The sequence below is a fragment of the Pleuronectes platessa genome, chromosome 14, assembly GCF_947347685.1.
Source record: "Pleuronectes platessa chromosome 14, fPlePla1.1, whole genome shotgun sequence".
Classification (NCBI taxonomy): Eukaryota; Metazoa; Chordata; class Actinopteri; order Pleuronectiformes; family Pleuronectidae; genus Pleuronectes; species Pleuronectes platessa.
In genome coordinates, this window is record NC_070639.1 from 19961161 (window position 1) to 19981839 (window position 20679).

Sequence of the window (20679 nt, forward strand, 5' to 3'; positions counted from 1 at the left end):
AAATGTCCGAACCATGTTAAATCCATTTTAAAATGTGTGAAAATGTGAATCTCAGGCTGAGTTTCAAACATTGTCGATACAGACCAGAGCAAACATGAAAACTAGAATAATTAGTTCCACATCACAAGTTTGAGGGTTCACACTTAGTTCAAACAGCTCCATTAGATATGGTTGTATTGACTTTGACCCTCTAGTAGAAGAAATACTCGATTGTCTCGTTTCTACATCTATTTTCTTGCACAAGTCTTGTCAAGCTGATCTTTATTCAAAGCGATGGATTCTGTTGCTTTACAGATATGATCCATAACTTGTGATTTACTATTAGAATAAAAGGTAGATGATGAACCGGTATAGTTGTGTGTGAGATTGTGAATCGTTTTTCTTTGGCTCTTTTACACTGCTGCACATGTGACACCATCTTTTTTCTCATGCAAGCTGAAAGGGAGCATGTCATCTCCCATTCGCAGCAGTGTAATCCATAAACTGGTGTTCTGTGGGCCGTGAAAGCTTATTGCAGCTCGAGTGTATAATCACTCAATTACAGTGCATTTACACAACTTTACAAAAGAGGGTTTTTCACTTTCTATGCTGCCTTCTGCAGGTGGTTCCTGTCCTCCTACGCCATCTGTACACTGTCGATGATGCTGCCGCAGCTCATTTGAATTGTAATGACACCCGTGCCTCTGCTGATCGGAACTCTGCTTTCAGAAGTCCCTCGAGATGCTGATAGATGCAAACAATTTGCTCATCGCTTTTCTTTTTGTAGCCAAATCCAGTGCAATGTCTGCCAGATGGAAAAGAAAACGCATAAAGAAAAAGACGAATAACATCAGAATCAAAACAGCTGGAGAGGATTTAACAATTTTCCAAAACTCTTAGAATTTCCTCTCATTCATTCATTTAATGTTTGTTTTTTTAAGAACGTACATAGTGTAGGTGTTGAATTTCAGTCTAATCTTTTTAATCGTTCTCGATATGTAGCTAGGAAAGACGTCATTCTTAAACGTTTGTTTTTTCTTCTGCAGGTATGACTACGTAGAGATCCACGATGGAAACTCAGAGTCCTCCGACCTACTGGGGAAGCACTGCAGCAACATCGCCCCCGCACCAATCATATCGTCCGGCCCCTCGCTCCACATCAAGTTCGTATCGGACTACGCCCACCAGGGGGCAGGCTTCTCGCTGCGCTACGAAATCTTCAAAACAGGTAAATGGATGCTACTTGTGCTGTTCTTCATGTTTTCACTTGACCTTTGGATATTGTATTACGGTTGAGATACTTGCTGCACAGGTTAACACTGTCAAACAAATCTAAGAATATCACATTTCATCTAGTTTCATCTATAAAAGGATTGTAAAGGACCACAAGCAGGATTTTAATCACTGTTACTGCCAAAGACGGACATTTTGACTTGGAATATTACACCTGGAACAGAGCATTTACTGTAGATAACTATAGTAAATGTAATTGGTTGAAAAAATTATACAATAGTTGTATTTTCAACCCTCTCATTCCTGCTGTTTGTATGTTGGATTGTTAGGGAATCTTTTTTGATCCTTAATGAAAGAAATGGACTATTTTATATGAGTGTTTTAAATTTCCTTCAAACAATTTTTAAGGAATTAAAGGGCCACTGTTTGGCCTCTAACCCCAAATCAGAGTCGTGTGCTCTACTGGGTGTCGTTCTAGTTTCGGGTGATTTTGCCATCATGTGATACTCAGCAGTGAAGAGTCAGACAGAAACAGGGGGAGAGATAAAATGCGACAAAGGTGCACCATCGGAATCGATCCGTGCACGTTGCAGTGAGGTAGCACACGCTGTAACCAGTGGGCTCTGTGCCATTGTTTCCACTCTATGTGATACTCCACTACAGGGTCTGTATTTTCCACGACTCTCGAGAGGCACATTACCTCCGTGAATGACTCCTACACGTGGACAGATTTTCAAAAATGAACGGGGGCATGATTTTAGCAGAGGTTCACCTTTACAAATGGGTTATTAGGAACTGTATTACAAGCTACTCATAGACAAGTCAGCATGCTTCATTAGGTGACCAAGCCCCATTCATCTCCCTGGTGTCACGGTGAGACGCAGAGAGAGCGACACGGGACCCAGCTGAGGACCCTTGAGAGCCCCTTAGACTGTCCAGGCGAGACATCTCTCCCCTTCATGGCACTTTGTGTGCGTGTCGTTGTGTGTGTGTGTGTGGCTGACATGGCTCCCCTTCACGCCGCCATGGGTCAGCCAAAGCGAGACCAATTGAGATCAAGGGCGAGGGAGACAGAGGGGCGCACAGTGTTGGCCCCACAGCCATCTTGTCCCGTTCCCCCTGAAAGCATTCCACACATGCCTGCTTAATTGAGTCCTGAGCCCTGTTCCCCTGTGTGAGACACACACACATACACACGCTCAAACACACACACACACACACACAGGGCTGAGGTTACTAACACAACACGTGCGCTTGTCAGTGTTTCTCACTTGCTGGCACAGGCCTTTTGGGATTTTGTGTGTGTGTGTGTGTGTGTGTGTGTGTGTGTGTGTGTGTGTGTGTGTGTGTGTGTGTGTGTCCGTCGTTTGCGCTTAACACCCGCCGGACCCTAAAACAACAACAGTGTCAGTGTTCACATCCTGGGAGTCTGGGTAGAGAGAGCGCAGGGAGAGAGATTTGGTAAATTGATGAATTGATTTTTGTATTTGTGATATTTGAAAACCCACCAAACATCAAACATGAAACTCTATGAATCAGTTGATATGAAGCATTTCAGTGTGTTTTGTTTCTATAGTTCCCTGTGTTTACACAAACTGAAAGACCTCTGGAATAAAGATGGAATAAAGCTCCATATTGGGACAGAATCTCAACCCGTCTATTTTTCTGCTTCCATTCATAAAAAAACTGAATAGCTATATGACTCTATGTGATATTGGCGTTTTTCAGTCAGCTTCAGTGTCCAGTCGCTCTGGTGTTTTCATATTTGATGATGCTTTTTCTTTTCTTGTCTCGGCTCCTTTTTCCCCCTTGACTGAATATTTTGGGGGCGGTCCCTGACCCATTCCCGCCTGGGGAATCCCGTTACTTGGGTCTGTGTTTTCGAGAGATGAGAGAAGGTTTGCGTGTGTGTTTGTGTGTGTGTGTGTGTGTGTGTGTGTGTGTGTGTGTGTGTGTGTGTGCATGTTGGAGGAGACTGCCCCCCACTCACTGGGTGTCCTAATTACTCGACCCCTCAAAGATTAACAGTGTAATCAGTCTGGAAACAAGCACACATGCAGATACAGAAACAATTATTTACCATGGAATACCACACTAAAACACAGCAGCATGTATATATAAATCTCCTATATATTTTACATAGGAGATCTATATATAGACCTCCTATGTAGATTATAATTAAAAAAAGATTATCAAATACTAAATATAGTAAATAAAGAATATACTTTGATCCGCCCGCACATGAACAAAAACTCATGTGTATGTATAACACCCATCATCATTTGTGGGTTGACCACACAACCAAACAAACAAACAAACAAAAACTATAGGCCCTTCACACGCAAAGCACTTGATTCTGTTTACAGCTCTTTTACTATGGATACTGTAGTAATATCTCAGCCAATACGAACACAGCCGCAAGAATATAACGGCCAATCGCATTTGACTGTCTGGGCAGTGAGCCCCCAGCTGTTATTGTGACCCAGAACTCACCAGACACACGCATGTATGCACGCACACACACACACACACACACACACACACACACACACACACACACACACACACACATATGAATGCACTGATGCAGGCTGATTGGTTACTCATATATACAGGGGATCTGGCATGTCTGCACGGAAACATTAACACACACGCACACACACATAATTGTCACTTGCGTTGACTTGAATTAATTCCCTGGAGACTTTTCTGACTTCTCCTTACCTAAACCTTAAAATAAAAAATCTTAACCTCGACTTGGAAGTTTTTCTTACCCTGTGAGGACCAATGGGAAGTGCGTCCCAAAGTGAAAGTGTGTGAACAGATTTGTATAGAGTAACGCACACACACACACACACTCCTCAGGCGGTGTAATGTGGAAGTGATTGTGACAATTCTTCTAATAACTGATGTTGTTTACATTCTGCCCAGCGCCTGCAGGCATTTCCTCTCTGCCTCTGTTCGACTGCACATCAAGTCAGTTTGTTACACAAGTCCGACCAATCACAGCGCTCGCTCCTCCCTCCTCTGGCTTTCATTGAGCTAAGAGGATCCAGATCTGGCCCGGCGATGAGTGGAAGGTGCTCAGTGGGAAGATGTGAAGTCACACATACTGGATATGATGGACAAATGCAAACTAAACCTGAGCCTGCAGCAGAAATGAAATATTGGACTTCTGCAGAAACATCGTCACTCAAATAGTGCTTTGTTTACATTGTGGTTTAAAGGACATTATTTTTCACTCTCCCACCTACTGATGGAGATTTTATGAAAGGCGTTTGTGATTAGTGTACTTCTTTTCCTTCTTGCGTTGATTTGTTTTCTATACATGTCACTAAAGATGACAGTGGTTTGAGTTATGACAAGCTGAAAATGTTCCAAGGTTTACATTTTATTCAGATGTCAAAGTCAAGGGAGAAATTTGAAAACACAAGTTGATTAAATATTTACATTTTTGTATTTATAAAAAAAAGGTACAAAACAAATATACGGAGCACAGCTGAAGGTCTTCAGATGATTCTCACTCCCTGGAGAGTTCAAATCAATTAATCTTCAGTCGTGCTTTGACCCTTCCTCCTTATCCTCTTCCTCTTTTTGCCCTGTACACAAAGACAAACATGTCAGACTGTGATATCAGCTGCAGGGACCATGTTGCATCATTGAGTGTAAAATGATATGAACATGTAGGAGTTGTATGTGAGCATAGTGAATAGTACATACATAATTTTCACGGGTTGTCCACTCAGGGAAAAGCTGATTATGAATCTGTTTCTCCCTCCTTGCATATTCATAGTATGTTTCCTGCTCCTCTTTGGACATTGACTTCCACTGTGGACACACAACAAGACAAGCACAAGCATAAGTGCACACAGAATTAAAGTTAGAGGAACAATTCAACATTTTATAAGTGTTGTCTTTGACAGTGCTCGACGGCAGAAAGCTTTGAAATCTTATATTAAACTCTGGTGAAGTTTGAACTCTGGTGAACACCTACTCTCTTTCCAATGACTTTGTTGACAGTCGCACATTCAGAGCTTTGGATCTCTGACACAACGAGTGGCCTCTGTTCCATGCGGAATATCATGAAAGCGTTTGGGGGCATCTTGACATACGGCTGGCTCTCATCGTGCAGCTTTGTGTAACACCGTTTCTTTCTATGGGGAAACAGCAAAACAGAGGGAGAGGATGAATTTCAGCTTTGAGGAAAGAAACGAGGATACAGGTTCATAGATAGATAATAAGTATAAGACACATGACGGGACGGTGATTTAATTTTGAGTCAGGCTTTGTTGTGGTCAGCCCCAGATGATGAATCAGTCAGGTGGACTTACTTTGGCGCGTTAATTGCAACGACATCTGAAGCGACAGGAGGAGCTGAACAGTTCGCAGCCCCATAACAGATCTCTCCATTTCTATATAGACACAATCAGGCAGACACATTAGATGACAGAAGAAGAGGGTTTGAAGATACAAACAGAGGCTCACAGGTGTGTGTTCGTTTGCATTTATGTGTGAGGTACATACAAGTATCCTATAGGAGTCAGGTCCGTTCCCTGAGGGAGACTCACAACTGGGACGTTGTTGAACTGGAGACACAAACACAAAGTTTCAGTAACTGCTTGAATGAGCTGCTGTGGACTAAAAACACAGTCTGTACACACTTATACTCAAACCAGACTTAATAACCCCTGTCACGATGCTAACATTGTCATCCCAACAATGAGACACCAACGATTGATCATCTGTCATAGTTGCTCTGTGGTTTATCACAGAACTCAGTCAGGATCACTACTCTCCATGAGCTATTAGTTCTATAAGTAAATAAGAAGTATCGTTTTTGTCATAGGTGATATTAATAAAGTTCTTATGAATCAATCTTTAACCTGTTAATACCTTACCTGGCTGTGGTCTAAAGGCGCTCCCTGGTAGTACATGTGGTTTGGCTGCATGACAGTTGGTGGCTGGTACATGGGAGGAGCCTGTTCAGGGGCGGGCATGACTGGGTGCTGCAGACTGAATGGTGCTGCTCCCAGAGGCATGTAGCTGTCTGTCTGAGGCTGCTGGGGACCAAACATTTCCTCAGCTGGGGTATAATAAGGATGAAGAGGAGGTAAGCCGGTCTGTGCAGCTTGAAATTCAGTGGCAGACACATCTCGCTCCTGGAGGGTGAACGCTGCTGCACTCAGAGGCATGTACCACTCGGTCTGAGGCTGCTGGGGGCCAAACCCTCCCTCAGCAGGTGCATCATAGAGAGGAAGAAGAGGAAAGTCGGTCTGTGCAGCATAAAATCCAGTTGCAGGCATGACTGGATGCTCCAGGCTGAACCAGTCTCCTCCCAGAGGCATGTAGCACTCGGTCTCAAGCTGCTGGGGGCCCAAGTCCTCAGCAGGGTTATCATTCAGAGGAAGAGAAGAGTCGATAATGTCAAACGGCAAAGTGTCCATTAGCAAGTCTAAGTCAAAAGGACTGTAGATCATGGCCTCCATCTCCTCTAGGGTCATTTGGTTTTGATCCATTTTGAAGATAAAATCGAAAATACAAAATAAAGTCAAAATGTCCAATTCTGCTCTGCTAGTGTCTCCCTCAGGTGTTCAAGGTAAGGAAGTAAGCAAACATCTACATTTTGTGCAAAATATACATGGTTGAAAATTCTAAAAAGCCTTTGATGTAGATCGAAGTTGCTACATTGTCACAAGATCAAAGCCAAGTGTACAGACTTTAGTGACATCTAGTGGTAGAGTTGCATATTGCAGCTGAATGCCCCTCACCACACCCTCCCCTTCCAAACGTCATATAGAACCTGTGGTACCTTCAGTTGTCATAACATCTCAAAAGGTTTTTAGTTCGTCCAGTTTGGACGACTGCAAAAAACATGGCGGCCTCCGTAGAGAAGACCTGCTCCTGGTGGGGATATAAAGTATTTAAATAATACGGCCCCATTTTAGGTTAAAGAAAACAATTGGTACAATTTAGATGATTTCGCACTTGTAAAAACCTGAACAGAATTTTTTCACCTTACTCCCTTGAACCCTTAATTGCGCTCTTTTGGAGCGTAACTTTTTATTCCCATTTACATGATTGTATTTTCATATGCATACAATCACAAATAACATTATTCGTTATAGATACATCTGTATTGATACAGATAGAGAACACATATCAGCCTTTATGAGGGATTAAAAACGATAACAATGTGGTTGACTTGATGAAAGACATGAAAATAAAGGACTTTTATCAGCGATCAAATAGACGTCACCGAGCTGTCTTCTCTCCAGTGATGAGGACTATAATAGAATCATATATTTACTAATGCTACCCGGTGTTTCGTATGTAAACAGTAGTTGATAGATTACATGTAGAAAACATGTGACTGCGCTGTGGTGGTGCTTTATGCTAATGCTGGCTAATGTTAGCAAACACCTCTCTGCTCAATTACTATTGATGTGAGGTTGTTGTTCCATGAGATCAGTATCCGCAGTCCCATATGTTAAATGGAAATAAAGGAATCATCTAATTGATCTGCTGCTGATTTTAGACCCCGAGGTTTGACCCAGTTAAGCCGGTTTAGAAGAAGGTTTGACTGGAACTGTGGACTGACCGTTGCAACCCGCTGCACCCCCCCCCCAACAGCACTCTCACACACACAGACCACTGATTGCTTGTTTATCAAATTTGTATTAATATTGAACGTATTGTGTGTCGCACTGCACTTCCCATGACCACTAGAAACACACATTCAGTGTGAATTCGATAAATTGTTGAATTAGTGGGTAGATTTCCCTCATGTACACAGTTGTGGAAGCTTTTAGCAAATTACAGTTGGGTAGCTAAAGGGGCGATTGTCTTGTGACAACTTAATTTCAGGTGTCAGCAGTAATTCGGCTGAATGGGGACTTTATCATTAAGGGAAATCCCTGCTGTGTTTCTGTTGCAAGGGCTGAAAAATGTGGCTTCCCACTCCTACGACACTGAGGTGGAATCAGAGGTTTGTAAAGTGTGTGTGTGTGTGTTACAGATCGGTGGAGGGAGGTAGGGAATAATTCTGGATTTGATTCGACAAATTGCCTATTGGCATGAATGACAGGTCTAAGGGAAGAAGATGTCTGCATGCCAGCTCACCAGATACACACTGATACACGCACATGCACACATACATATTCATACAGGAAATACTCACAACCTAGATGAATGAAAGGCTTGCATGCCAGCTCATGCCATCTAAATACAAACACACACACACACACACACACACACACACACACACACACACACACACACACACACACACAGTCTAACCCCCACCTACAGTGAAACACGTGTTTCTTTCACACCCGCCCAATTCAAACAGATGGGAAGTGATCAGAAAAGAAAAGGAAATGAGACAGTGGGACGGGGAAAGGGAATGATGGAGTCGTGAAAGATGATAAGATGCATGAGAGGTTGGTAAAGAAAGAACAGCTGGAGAGAGAGAGGAGCAAGACATGAAGGGAAGTCGGGGGGTTTACACACAACTTTGAAAAGGAGGGAGAAATGGCTGGAGAGAAATGGTGAGGCACAAAATAGAAATCAATAAACTGTGTGTATGTGCAACGCCTCGCAAGCAGTTCGGAATATTTCCATGAAATTTCAGAAAATGTTTTTGGAAAACATATCAGGACGGGGTGGAGATGGGCTTTGCTCGGAGGGCGGAGCCACCGGAGACGGGGCGGAGGAGCCGAAAGGAGGGCACGAGTGTTTTTGTGATGTTCATGAACATGAAGTAATGAGAAGGGAATAGAAACGCTGCCGGCGACAGAACTGGTCAGGCATTCCCTCCACACAGACACATACACACACACACACACACACACATGCTCATAGTCACACACAACCACGCTATCTAGCAACACACTCCGCAGGGGGGCCAGACGCGAGGGGAACCCCCATGAGAGACAATGTGTGTGAGTGTGTGTGTGTGTGTCTACATCGGAGGTCAGGACAGTGAGGGAGAAGGTTATGATAACAAGTAAATCAGATTAGAAAGTAAGACATAAAAACAGACAGGGAGATACAAGAAAGAGAGATAACCTCTATAATGCCAAATATAGATGCTGTCGGGGTAAAATGGTGTAAAAACTACAATTCAATAGAATCAGGGTGTAGCTGCTACTGCAGGGTGGGTTTTACTGAAATTCCAGAAGTAAGAGAAAAGGAAGGGGTGGAGACAGGAAAAGATAAAATCACTATCTTCAGAGTCCCCTGGAGAAGTTTATTAAATTTATCAGACACTTAGAAGCAGCACAGGTACAAACAACCTGTATTTAAGAGTGTGTGAGAGTTATTTTAACAACAAGTTTGTCCAAAAACGAAGCTGTGGAGGGTGTGAATGCATGAACTCAGTTAAAGTTTGGGACGTGTGAAGAGGTAAATCCAACACCCCCACAACTATAGCGGGACTGTTTCATTTACGTGAGAATAAGGAGAAGAGCTGAATTTGGACGGCAGCAAATCTGTCCATGAAACGAGTGCGATCTCACAGTTTGAGAACAAGCTAAACAAATGTAACCACAAGCAGGGGTTGATACAAAATCTGAAAAATGAAATCAATAAGTCCTGCTTTCAAACTGAAACACCACGCTCTGGAATAAAGATTAAAAAGAAAAACATGCCTTTTGTGTATCAGGCTACTCTCCATTGAAAATGCCACTGAAAGTAAGTGTAGGCTGCGGAGTGACCAATGGATGATATCAACTGTATTGATTGAAACTGATGTGTGTCTGTTCCGTCAGTTGCACACACTGAAAAACGCAGCTGAAAGATGTGGACAGGTTGTGTCATGGACGCAAACACACACATTCTTACTTTGTCTTCATTTACTCATGCAAGCACGCGAGCACAATAGCAGCCACCCAAACAGACTGTGGAGAAATGGGTTCTCGTAAGAGGCTCAGACTGTGTGTGTGTGTGTGTGTGTGTGTGTGTGTGTGTGTGTGTGTGTGTGTGTCTGCCGTGTGGTCATACATGGCTCGCTGGACTGGAATAATGGCACAGTTGGTGCGACCACATTCACTACATAACGTGTGTGAGTATTAGTGAAGAGGGTATTACAGTAATTTAGAAATGAAGATCCCCAGATTACCCCCAGATCACTGTGTGCGCATATGTGTGTGCACTAGAGTGTGTGTGTATGTGTACACGTGCGTGTGCATGTATGATATCTAAAGCTCATCATAACAGCCAGACAGCAATCTGTCAACAGTCTGCGTGTGTCCTTCTCCATCCATTTTTTTGGTGTTTCTCTTACACCATCTATTCTCACCTCTGTCTGTGAATTTATGTTAAAGTTTAGAGTTGGGGCTGAGGCCTTGATTATTATTATGTTGGGTTACAGCCTCTTGCTCTTAATACAAATGCATATGGACATGGAAACTCAAACTTTGTCTTTCTCTCTCTGTGTTCTTTATTTTTTCTACTTGCTGTCTCATATGTTTCTGTATCTTTGACTTGACACATTGTGGATTATAAGTCACAATAGTTGTTTTATATCAGATTTTCTTATTTCCAATCTTTTTTATTGCACACACCAACGATTAAGTAGAACTCCCTCTGCATGACTCAACTTTTCATATTAACTGCATTTAAAGATATAACAAATCTTCATTAAAATGTCTAGAAATAACTAGACCCCATTATATATTGCATGTTTGAAATACAGAGTGTGGAGTCAGTTAATCTCTCCAACCCATTGAGCAGAGAAAACGGACATAACATCACATAGTGAGTTTGGCATTCATTTCAAAGCAACCTCCTCTAGAAACCGCCCATCTAAACGTCCAGAATAAAACCATTAGTTTGAGTTATAATGATAGTCGGAGGCGTCTAAGTTCTTTTCTAAACAAACTGTGTGCTTAGAGTTTTCATGTTTTAGAGTCAAGGTCACAACCCCAAGCTTTTAATTTACATCCTCTATTTGACGTATGTTGTGTTAAATGTGTTGTGTCTCTGTGTTTTTTCCTCCCAGGTTCAGACTGTTCCCGTAACTTCACCAGCCCCTCGGGTCTCATCGAGTCTCCGGGCTTCCCCGACAAATACCCGCACAACCTGGAGTGCTCCTTCATCATTGTTGTCCCTCCCAGCATGGACGTCACCCTCAGCTTCCTCACCTTTGACCTGGAGAACGACCCCCTGCCGGGCGGAGAGGGGGACTGCAAATACGACTGGCTGGAGGTCTGGGACGGGCTCCCTGGAGGTGAGACGCAGATCAAATGAGTTGGTGGGAAAATGTCGGTGTTGGTGATGTGAACCTCCATAAAACTGGTGATAGTAAAGATCTCTGTGTGGAAGTTAAACAACGATTCAGCCGTTGCATGAGTCAATACACAGAGCCAAGTGAAAACGGTGCGTACTCGGCCCCGCCTACATCATTATTGACTGAGGTGGAGCGGCAACTATTTTAGTAGCTGTGCGTTGGTAGATGAAAGTAAAGCTCACGGGCGGGATGTTGGCACCTACTCTGGAGAAACAGCATAACTTTTCAAGGGGAAAATAGCTGAGAGCAGGGAGAAGAGAGGGGGGGCGAGAGGAGGAATGGAAGAGGGCTCGGTGTATTTCTGGTCTCGCTGCTTGGGAGGACTGGATGAGTTTAGAAGGACACATCTGAAGGCACAAAGAGCTTGGATCCAGTTTCAAGAAATGGAAGAGGTAGAGAGAAAGAGAAGAGCATGTGGAAAGGGCAGCGAGATAGTCCTCCACTGCTGGGAACACTGGAACAAAGAGAGACAATGCTGGGATGAATAAATGAAGGTCAGGAGAGTTCTGGTCTGCCTCCGAGAAGAGGACTGGAAAAAAGAGAGCGATGGGAAGGTGGTGCTGGAGAGGAGTGAAGAAACAGTCTTGGTCTTCATCATTGTATTTGTTGCATGAGAACAAAAAAGAAAAGAAAAGAAAGCCATGGTGCTTTTCGCTCTATGAATAACTTTACAGTAAATATGACTTAAGCCTGAGGGGTTTAGAAAGGTCAGGAAAGTGGTTAAAGGAAAAATGTTAAATAAAGAAGAATAGAGAAAAGCCACGACATCTTCACTCCTTTCTGTTTCCGAGGATCTAAAAGTAGGCAAGGGAGGTTAAGCAAAGTAAAAGGCTGAAAACGAAGACGAGGAGAAAGAGAGGATGAAGGGTCCCCTGCTCTGAGTGATGAGAGACAAGGATGGCCGGATGGAAGCAGAGGAAGGAAAGTGAAACGAAGTGGGAGGAGGGTTGAAAGGTGAGGAAATGTACAGACTGAGATGCAGAGGTGAAGGACTTGCAGGAAGGGAAACAGGAAGAGAAGACAAGGAGGAAGGAAAGCAGGAAAGAGAAGCAGCGGGTGCGTATCTCCTAGGGTTAAAGGTGTGGGAGGAAGGGTGGAGACGTTGAGAGGAGGGCTGACCTCAAGATCTATCTATTCAAAGGAGAAGGGGAGAAGAGGACCAGACGATAAATGGTGGGAGACGTCATTTTTGAGTTGATTAGAGAGAGAAACACACAACAAGGAGAGTTTGTGGTTTAGCCTTCACCTCTTTGTTTGCACACGAGTATGTTTCTGATGTGGCACGGCTTAAATTGTTGTAATTGAGGGATTGAAGAGATTCTCAGAGGGCTCCTGGAGAGAGATTACAGATACTGTTGGAACAGAGGAGACATTCTGTAGGAAACAAACCAGATAAAAAAAATTGTTCTGTTTGGGTTCTTTGTCTTTTCCTGGTGGAGATATAGATATGGTTTTGGTTAGGCTGTCCACAATGAATGGACGTTATTAATTGAATGTGAGAGTTAGTGCCTGCACACAGTAAAACAAATTTAGCTGTAAGGTAAAGATACTAAATCATAAATCCAAGAAAGTATTACCAACAGCTGCAAATACTTATTACAAACATTTCTGTGGATTCTTCTCTTCTCTTCTCTTCTCTTCTCTTCTCTTCTCTTCTCTTCTCTTCTCTTCTCTTCTCTTCTCAAATATCCACCCATTCAAAAAGGGAAGGAACACAAATCAATAACTCTGATAGATTGTCAGCTGTTTGCTTGTCTCCTCCCTGCTCCTCCATCTCCTTGTGTGTGTATGTGGGTGTCAAAGGGGAGTTAGAGAGCAGCAGGATGGATCTACTGTGCTCCCACCCTCACACAGACACACACACACACACACACACACACACACACACACACACACACACACACACACACATACACACACACAGCACACACCCTAGGGCTCCAAAGCACACTCATCGGTTTGTGGTGACATGTACAAGTTGTGGTATTAGAGATGAAGACAGTACAGGAATCACTTAAATCCTCGGATTTGCACCCAGACACACACACACACACACTCACACACACACACGTACACACATACACACATACACACTGTAAAACAATGTCCAGTCCTGAGATAGAGTTGATAGATGGTGATGATAGGAAAGAGAGGTGCTGACATCAGTAGGCGGAGCGATGAGCAAATGTCAGTGGCTGGAAGGAGTGACAGAGCTAATGGAGGAGAGCGTAAGTAACACATGATATAGACAGAGGAGAGGATTGAGACATGAAGGGATTGATAGAGTATTGAAATCCCTTCATCCTTATATATGACATGTGCTGTAGAAGTTGCCGGCAGAGTTTGCACAGACTGGAGGATAAACAAATCCTTCTTGTTTGATCGGCAGTGGGCCCTCTGATTGGCCGTTACTGTGGGACCCGGGTGCCTCCCGAGATCCAATCATCTACCGGGATTCTCTCGCTGGCCTTCCACACGGACATGGCCGTGGCCAAAGACGGCTTCTCGGCCCGATACAACATGACGCACAAGGAAGTCAGCGAGAGTAAGTATGAGACTCGACACACTTTGTGTTGTTTTAAAACGTAAAGAGGTAGAATCATTAGAATCTCTTCTCCCTTCAGATTTCCACTGTAGCAACGCCTTCGGGATGGAGTCGGGAAAGATCACCGACGACCAGATCACGGCCTCGTCAAGTTTCTATGATGAGCTCTGGCTGCCGCGACAGGCCCGACTCAACTACCACGACAATGGATGGACGCCCAACGAGGACAGCAACAAGGAATACATTCAGGTAGGTTGTAATACCCAACTGTAATTTGAAACACGAAGCTGCTGATCAGGGGGAATCAGTTTGACCTTTTACTTTACTTCAGATTGAATTTCAGGAATGACTGAATCCCAGTCCAGGCACATGGTTCCAGTCTTAAACCACCATTATGTCCTGGTATTAGATCACATGCTATATGAGCACATTTTAATCTCTACATTCAAAGATAAAGGCTGAGGAGTTCTGTTCACCTTCATTTACCTAACAATACAAACGTCATAATATCTTACAAATATCAGAGATTTAAAAAATAAAGTCATGATTTTACGAGAATAAAGCCCTGATATAGCCAGAAAAAAATATGTTATGAGAATATATCCTTAATTTTCCTGATACTTAAACATAATGTAATGGTACGACTTTATTCTTGTAAATGTACCACTTTTTACTCAATATCAAAGATTTTTTTTACTAGAAAACCCTGTTGTAGTTTTCCACTTTTGTGTCCCGTTAATCTCCTGCTAATCTCCCACATGTAGACTGCATCCCCTCAGTGGGACGGTCCAAGCTATTAGTAGCTCACTGGCTGGTCTGGCTCTCAGCTGCAGGACTTCAGCCACACTGCAGAGAAACAACCCGGCCAGATTCAGGTTCTCTTAGCAGGGCCGAGGTCTTCATCCCCTTTGAGGGCTCTGATGACACCTGTAAGATATTTGTAGAAATGTTTGGTTAACAGAGAATGAGCCACGAGGGAAACAGTGTTTTACTCAGAGAACATTGTGTTTGTTGCTTGGCTCCAGGGATGAAAACAGACTTTCCTGTTGGAGGCAGCTTCTCTCACAGCCCCTCCTCTGTCACGATCACAGTTAGCTATAGATGTCAAATAAAAGCAGTCGTACTGGTTGTCAGAGCTCCACTGTACCCAGTATCTGGGCCAGAATAATAAAGACCGGGACTGTGGCCAAGAGGCAGCACAAGTCCAACGAGAGGTCCATCAGTCTCGCACCTCCCTCCTGTCTAACTTCCACTGAGGCCGAAGACTGTCTCTCTTCAGCACGCCCCAAATCCTGTGAGGAACTTGTAAAACATTAATCATTTACAGGAAGAATTATTTTTTCATGAATGTTATTTTTTCCCGACATTGGGATGGCCCATATATCATGTGGTGCCAAGGAACAGCCACTGATTCAGATTTGTATTGCTCATGACACGTAAGGTCTTTGCATGAAATTGGTTTGACAGTTCGCCGGACATGCAGCTTCTCTCTCTCCTGCGCCGACTCTGTGGTCACCGGTGTTGTGGTCTGGACTCTGCGTTCCACAGAGGCCCTCAGCTGTTCCGCTGCGTTAACACGTAGCAGAGACCAAAGCCCCTGCGTGTGTGTGTCTGTGTGTGTGTGTGTATGTGTGTGTGTGTGTGCAGCAGCTCCTGTCTTGACAAGCAGCTGTCATAAATGCCAATGTGCCTCACCTTCTTGCATCTTGCACCCCTTGGTCTGCCTGTGTGTGTGTGTCTGTGTGTGTGTGTTTGTGTGTGTGTGCGCCCATGAAGCTTTGGCATGCATGTGTTTCCATCATGTTGGCTCAGGAGCCACGTGTGGGTTTTACATTTCTCTCCACGCCACTTTCTCCGTTGTAACTTCTGTTTTTGATCTATTCCATTCTTTTCTATCCGGGCCTGGTCCAGTGAGGTGTGCAGCAGATTGATGGTGTGAGCACTCGTGGCTCCATTATTCTAACAGCTCTGTGATTGATGAGGAACCTTTCCTGGGAAGCCTCACTTTGCATCTCTCTCTCTCTCTCTCTCTCTCTCTCTCTCTCTCTCTCTCTCTCTCTCTCTCTCTCCCTCATTTGTTCTTCAGCTCCTCTTTCTCTCCTTTCTATTCCTCCCTTTCTCACTTACTCCTCTCCCCTCCTTCTCTACTCATCCGTTTCTCTCCTTGGTTCCGGACTATCGATTAGTTGTCTTGGTGGATCTCTGTCTGGCCCTAAGCATGTGGCCCTGTGTGTGTGTGTGTGTTTGTGTGTGTGTGTGTGTTGGATGTAATCTAAAACACCTGTCTCTCTGACAGATAACAAACGCAGCATTTTACCTCCCCTAGTGTTTTGTACTACACCCCAGTGGGACACACAAAACACCCACACACACACACACACAAACACACACACACACACACCGTGCACACAGACAACAGGCTCTGATTAATCTACAGGTTTCAACAGCCACAACGTAGGAGAATAAATGTTTTAACCCGGAGTAGAACCTTTCTCATTCTCTTCTCTTTATTTGTCTGCAGCCTGGTTCCGTCTTAAAATCTTGTTTTGTTAAGTGCATGCAATGATCTCCAGTCAAAGTCCCAACATGCTTATAATATATCATATATGTAATACCAATGCAGTTGCAATAATTTATATTTATATCCCGCCTTGATGCGTTTACAATATGTGTATCATTCATTCTTTCCATATTCATTTGAGAATCAAATCATGAGAAAATGAAAAGAATCAAAAGTGACTGTCCCATTGACTATTTCTTAACATAATTCAATTTAGCCTTTTTGGATTCGCACCAAAGGAATAATGCAATTCTAATCTTTAACTTTAAGTTTATTTTAAACCTGCAGGTTTTAATTTAATTTCAATCATTAATAGTATCAAATAATATTCCAACGGAAACAATGAGCTTGAGTTCTTTACAATCGTCTATTTACTTAAAGGGGCTTAGAAATAAAAGGGATATGGAGCCCACGTCTGGCACAAAGTGCTATGCATGTTTATTAGAACACAGCGAGCAGCATGCAAGACACGTAGCAGGGTTTCCACAATCAGGATGGGGAGGTGATTATTGCTATTGTATAGGAGGAAATTAAAATGAGCCCCGGGTCATTACTATCGATCTGTGAGGAGAAAGACACAGAGGAGGAGAGCATCAGAGAGAGAGGGAGATGAGGAGGAGGAGGAGCGGAAAAGAGGGGTGAAGGTTAGGGGTGGAGGCTGACAGGTCCAGGTGTTTATTTTAGTCTGTTGTTTAATCTATTGAATGATTGTTTCATCCTGGGGTTGTGAGACTTAAATCAGATTGGAAAGGGAATTTCTTCTGTGTTTCCCCCACATTATATTCTATTATTAGGATGTGAGGCTTTTATTTTGAAATTTTAATACACAAGTGGACTTATCAGTTTTCACCTTGTTTCTGTTCTTAACTGTTTTCTTTAATGATTTATTAAAAACATATTAAACCTACTCCCTCTTCTTGGTCTACAGGTGGATCTCCACACTCTGAAGGTGCTGACCGGCATCGCCACGCAGGGCGCCGTTTCGAAGGAAACCGAAAAGGCGTACCACGTCACCACCTTCAAGCTGGAGGTCAGCACCAACGGGGAGGACTGGATGGTCTACAGACATGGCAAGAATCACAAGGTACGTTCAGTGCACGTACACGTACACACACATTGCCTTTCCGGGGGCTTGAGAAAGAAGTCAGGCCAATTAAAGAGGGTCTGGAGGCTCTTAGGTGACACGCATGCCTCAAAATGTACCCGCATGGAAGTGGCCCAGCGAAATGTGAGATGGAATATATGCAGCAAGAGTTGACCACACGCCCGAAATTCAACCGGTGTCTGCAATTACAGCCTTTCCACCGCTCCTCAGCTGGCTTCATTTAATGCTTTACGACCCAGCCAGTCGGCACACGTCTCCGACTGACTCCTTACATCATTGTACGCAACTGCATCTCCACCGCAGCCTGCTTTTCACATCCCATCTGGTTTGTGTTACTCACGCTGGTCAGAGCTCTCCTGAACGCTGACCCGGTTGGACGGGGTTTCCGAGGCTGTTTGTCCCGGAGGTGTTAAGGCATGATGTGTCATCGCTGCAGTCCAGAGGGTGCAGGCTGGAAGAGAAGCAGACGGTTCTGAGAGTCTTTTAAAATGGTTGCAACTCCAATTAAAGTAAAGGAGCATTCCAGTGGCTGAGGTTGAGGTTTTTTTTTCATCCCAGTCGTTCTCCCCCTGCTGCAGCGGTCGCATGTGTTTGTCCTGCGGTCTGATGCCACGTCTGGCTACGTGCTGTAAACTCTTATTCCATCGTGCACACGCTCGCAGATGCACATTCTAATACGCCTGTTGCTGCAAGAGGGAAACAGGAGATGCAGCCGAACCATCTGGGGTTCCTCTGTGGACTGCAGATCCCAGAAGGCTTATAACCGAGGCCGACTCCCACAGAAATGATTGATGAAACACTGGGAACTGTGGAGGAAAGTAGTCAGGATAATTAAGTAGAGGTACGATGGAAAAAATGTTTAATTACGATGGTTAAATTAAATTGAATCGGTGCAGTGTGGAGTGAAGTAGCATTTGTGAGTTGTGATCTGTCTTGTAAATGCACTCAGGCACACATGCACACACGTACACACAACCTCGAGCCAATGGCAACCGTCTTATGAGCCATTGGCCTCGGGTTACAATAATATGAATGGTTCAGCTCGGGGGTTATCAGTTGTTTCTTTTCATCCACGACTTTGTCTAGTTGGTATATGATGGATTTTAATCAGATATGTGTTCATAGTCTACACTGTCTTGCAAATGGATCTTTGTGTTAAGGTGCTTCCTCTGCTCTTCGAGTGAAGGATTAAAGAGGAGGAAGAGAGGAGCTAAAAAAGACAGAAAGAGAAAAACAATGGTGCCACCTTGGCTGTCTCTATCACCTGTTGGGGGTTGTGCGTGTGTATGTGTGTGTGTGTGTTTGTGTGTGTGTGTTTGTGTTCTATGTTAGAAGGACTCACAAATCACTCAGCGGCCTCCAGCCAAGAGGATCTATTGGCAGTGTTTTATAGGTCAGGGCTCTGAAATGCTGTGTCAGCATTCACAAGATAATTCACAGAAATAGTTTTTATAATTGGGAGCAGATGGTGGATCACCAGCAGGGATATGCACGACAGCCTTATATTAAAGGCATATATAAAATATATTATATAAATGGTAAATGGACTGTTTTTATATAACACTTTTCCAGTCTATTCCACCACTCAAAGCGATCTTCAGAACAAACCACATTTACCCAATTACACACACATTCATACAGCGCTACTATATAACTGCCCTACTATAAACTATGAATTATATATACTACACCTGCAGAGCCGATTGAGGCAATTTGGGGTTCAGTATCTTGCCCAAGGACACTTCAGCATGCAGACTGGAGAAGCCAGGGATTGAACTGTGCATCTATCCATCCCTCTCTCTTTCCTTTTTCATCCACTCAACCTTTTGCATCCTCCGCTCATTCACTCTCTCCACATCTTCATTCATCTGACTCTTCATGTCTTTGCCCTCCTTTCCATCTCTCCTGTCAATCACTCTTTCCTCCCACACGTTGCTGAGAAAGTCATCAGGAAATAGGCAGGTAAAATTTATACTGTTTAAACGAATTATTATAATTTTTTTGGCGTGTGTGTGTGTGCGTGTGTTATTTATGTGCTTGTCAGTGTAGAAGAATTGCTGAAATATTATTTTATGACCAAGAGGAATTAAAGTAGGGAAAAAAATGAATGGGAGCCATATGGTGTGAAAGAAGAGAAGTGCAAGCACAGTATAAACGTACCTACACATGCTCATACAAACTCACATACGTGACAAATGTTGTGTTTAAATGTTTGTCACGGATGAGTAGGTCTTTATAAAGCAGCCACACACACGCACACATACACACAAACACACACACAGTGGTTATAAACATCTGGCAGCGAGCCCACGTCCTCCTGATTTGTGTGATCTGTAATGTATTTGATAATGTCATTAAAGGCCTGTGGTGAGCCCAGATGGGACATATGGAAAACATGTTAACGTGCAGGAACTTTTCAGAGCATGAGAAAGTAATATTCACTGACAGGCTTCACAAATGACACTGACTGGAGACACATGCACCAGAGGAACTGGTTGAGTCTTTGCCAACTTTTACTTTCTTTCTCTAACTTCTTCTTATCCATGAATAATTCTGCATTTCTTTATCAGCCTCTCTGCTTGTTTTATTGGGCAGCAGCCGCTTCTTACATCCTCTCTGGATGATCGGGTCATGTCGGATCACTTTCACTGCAAATGTTTTAAAAGAATGGAAAGAAATAGAAAAAGATAATGGCACTATCTGTATTACTCACGCAGTCTTTTGGCTCAGTGAGTGAAATTGGCTGTGGGCCGGGTTCGGGGAGGTTGCCCACATGACAAGCAAAAAATGAGCAATTTTCAGTGACCTGAGCCCCCGGGTGGAGAAATGATGTTGTCTCAGTTTGAGCCGCTGTCAGGAGGAGTTGAGACCTTCTGCTAGTTGTGGTGCATTTAAGCTCGTTGTGCCATAAATGTAATTACGCAGCCCTCCTGAATTGCTGCAGGCGGAACTGTCTGCGGCCATTACAA

The 20679-nt window shown here is 43.6% G+C and overlaps 1 protein-coding gene across 2 annotated transcripts in view; it reads left to right on the plus strand.

Moving 5' to 3' along the window:
- The window catches only part of LOC128455847 (neuropilin-2), an 86690-nt gene that overhangs the window by 25105 nt on the left and 40906 nt on the right, over positions 1 to 20679 (plus strand). For both annotated transcript variants that reach the window (XM_053439765.1, XM_053439766.1), the window contains exons 3-7: positions 1026 to 1207; positions 11213 to 11440; positions 13890 to 14045; positions 14125 to 14294; positions 17534 to 17689. In XM_053439765.1, coding sequence (XP_053295740.1) covers positions 1026 to 1207; positions 11213 to 11440; positions 13890 to 14045; positions 14125 to 14294; positions 17534 to 17689 — 892 coding nt within the window. The remainder of the gene's footprint in view (positions 1 to 1025; positions 1208 to 11212; positions 11441 to 13889; positions 14046 to 14124; positions 14295 to 17533; positions 17690 to 20679) is intronic.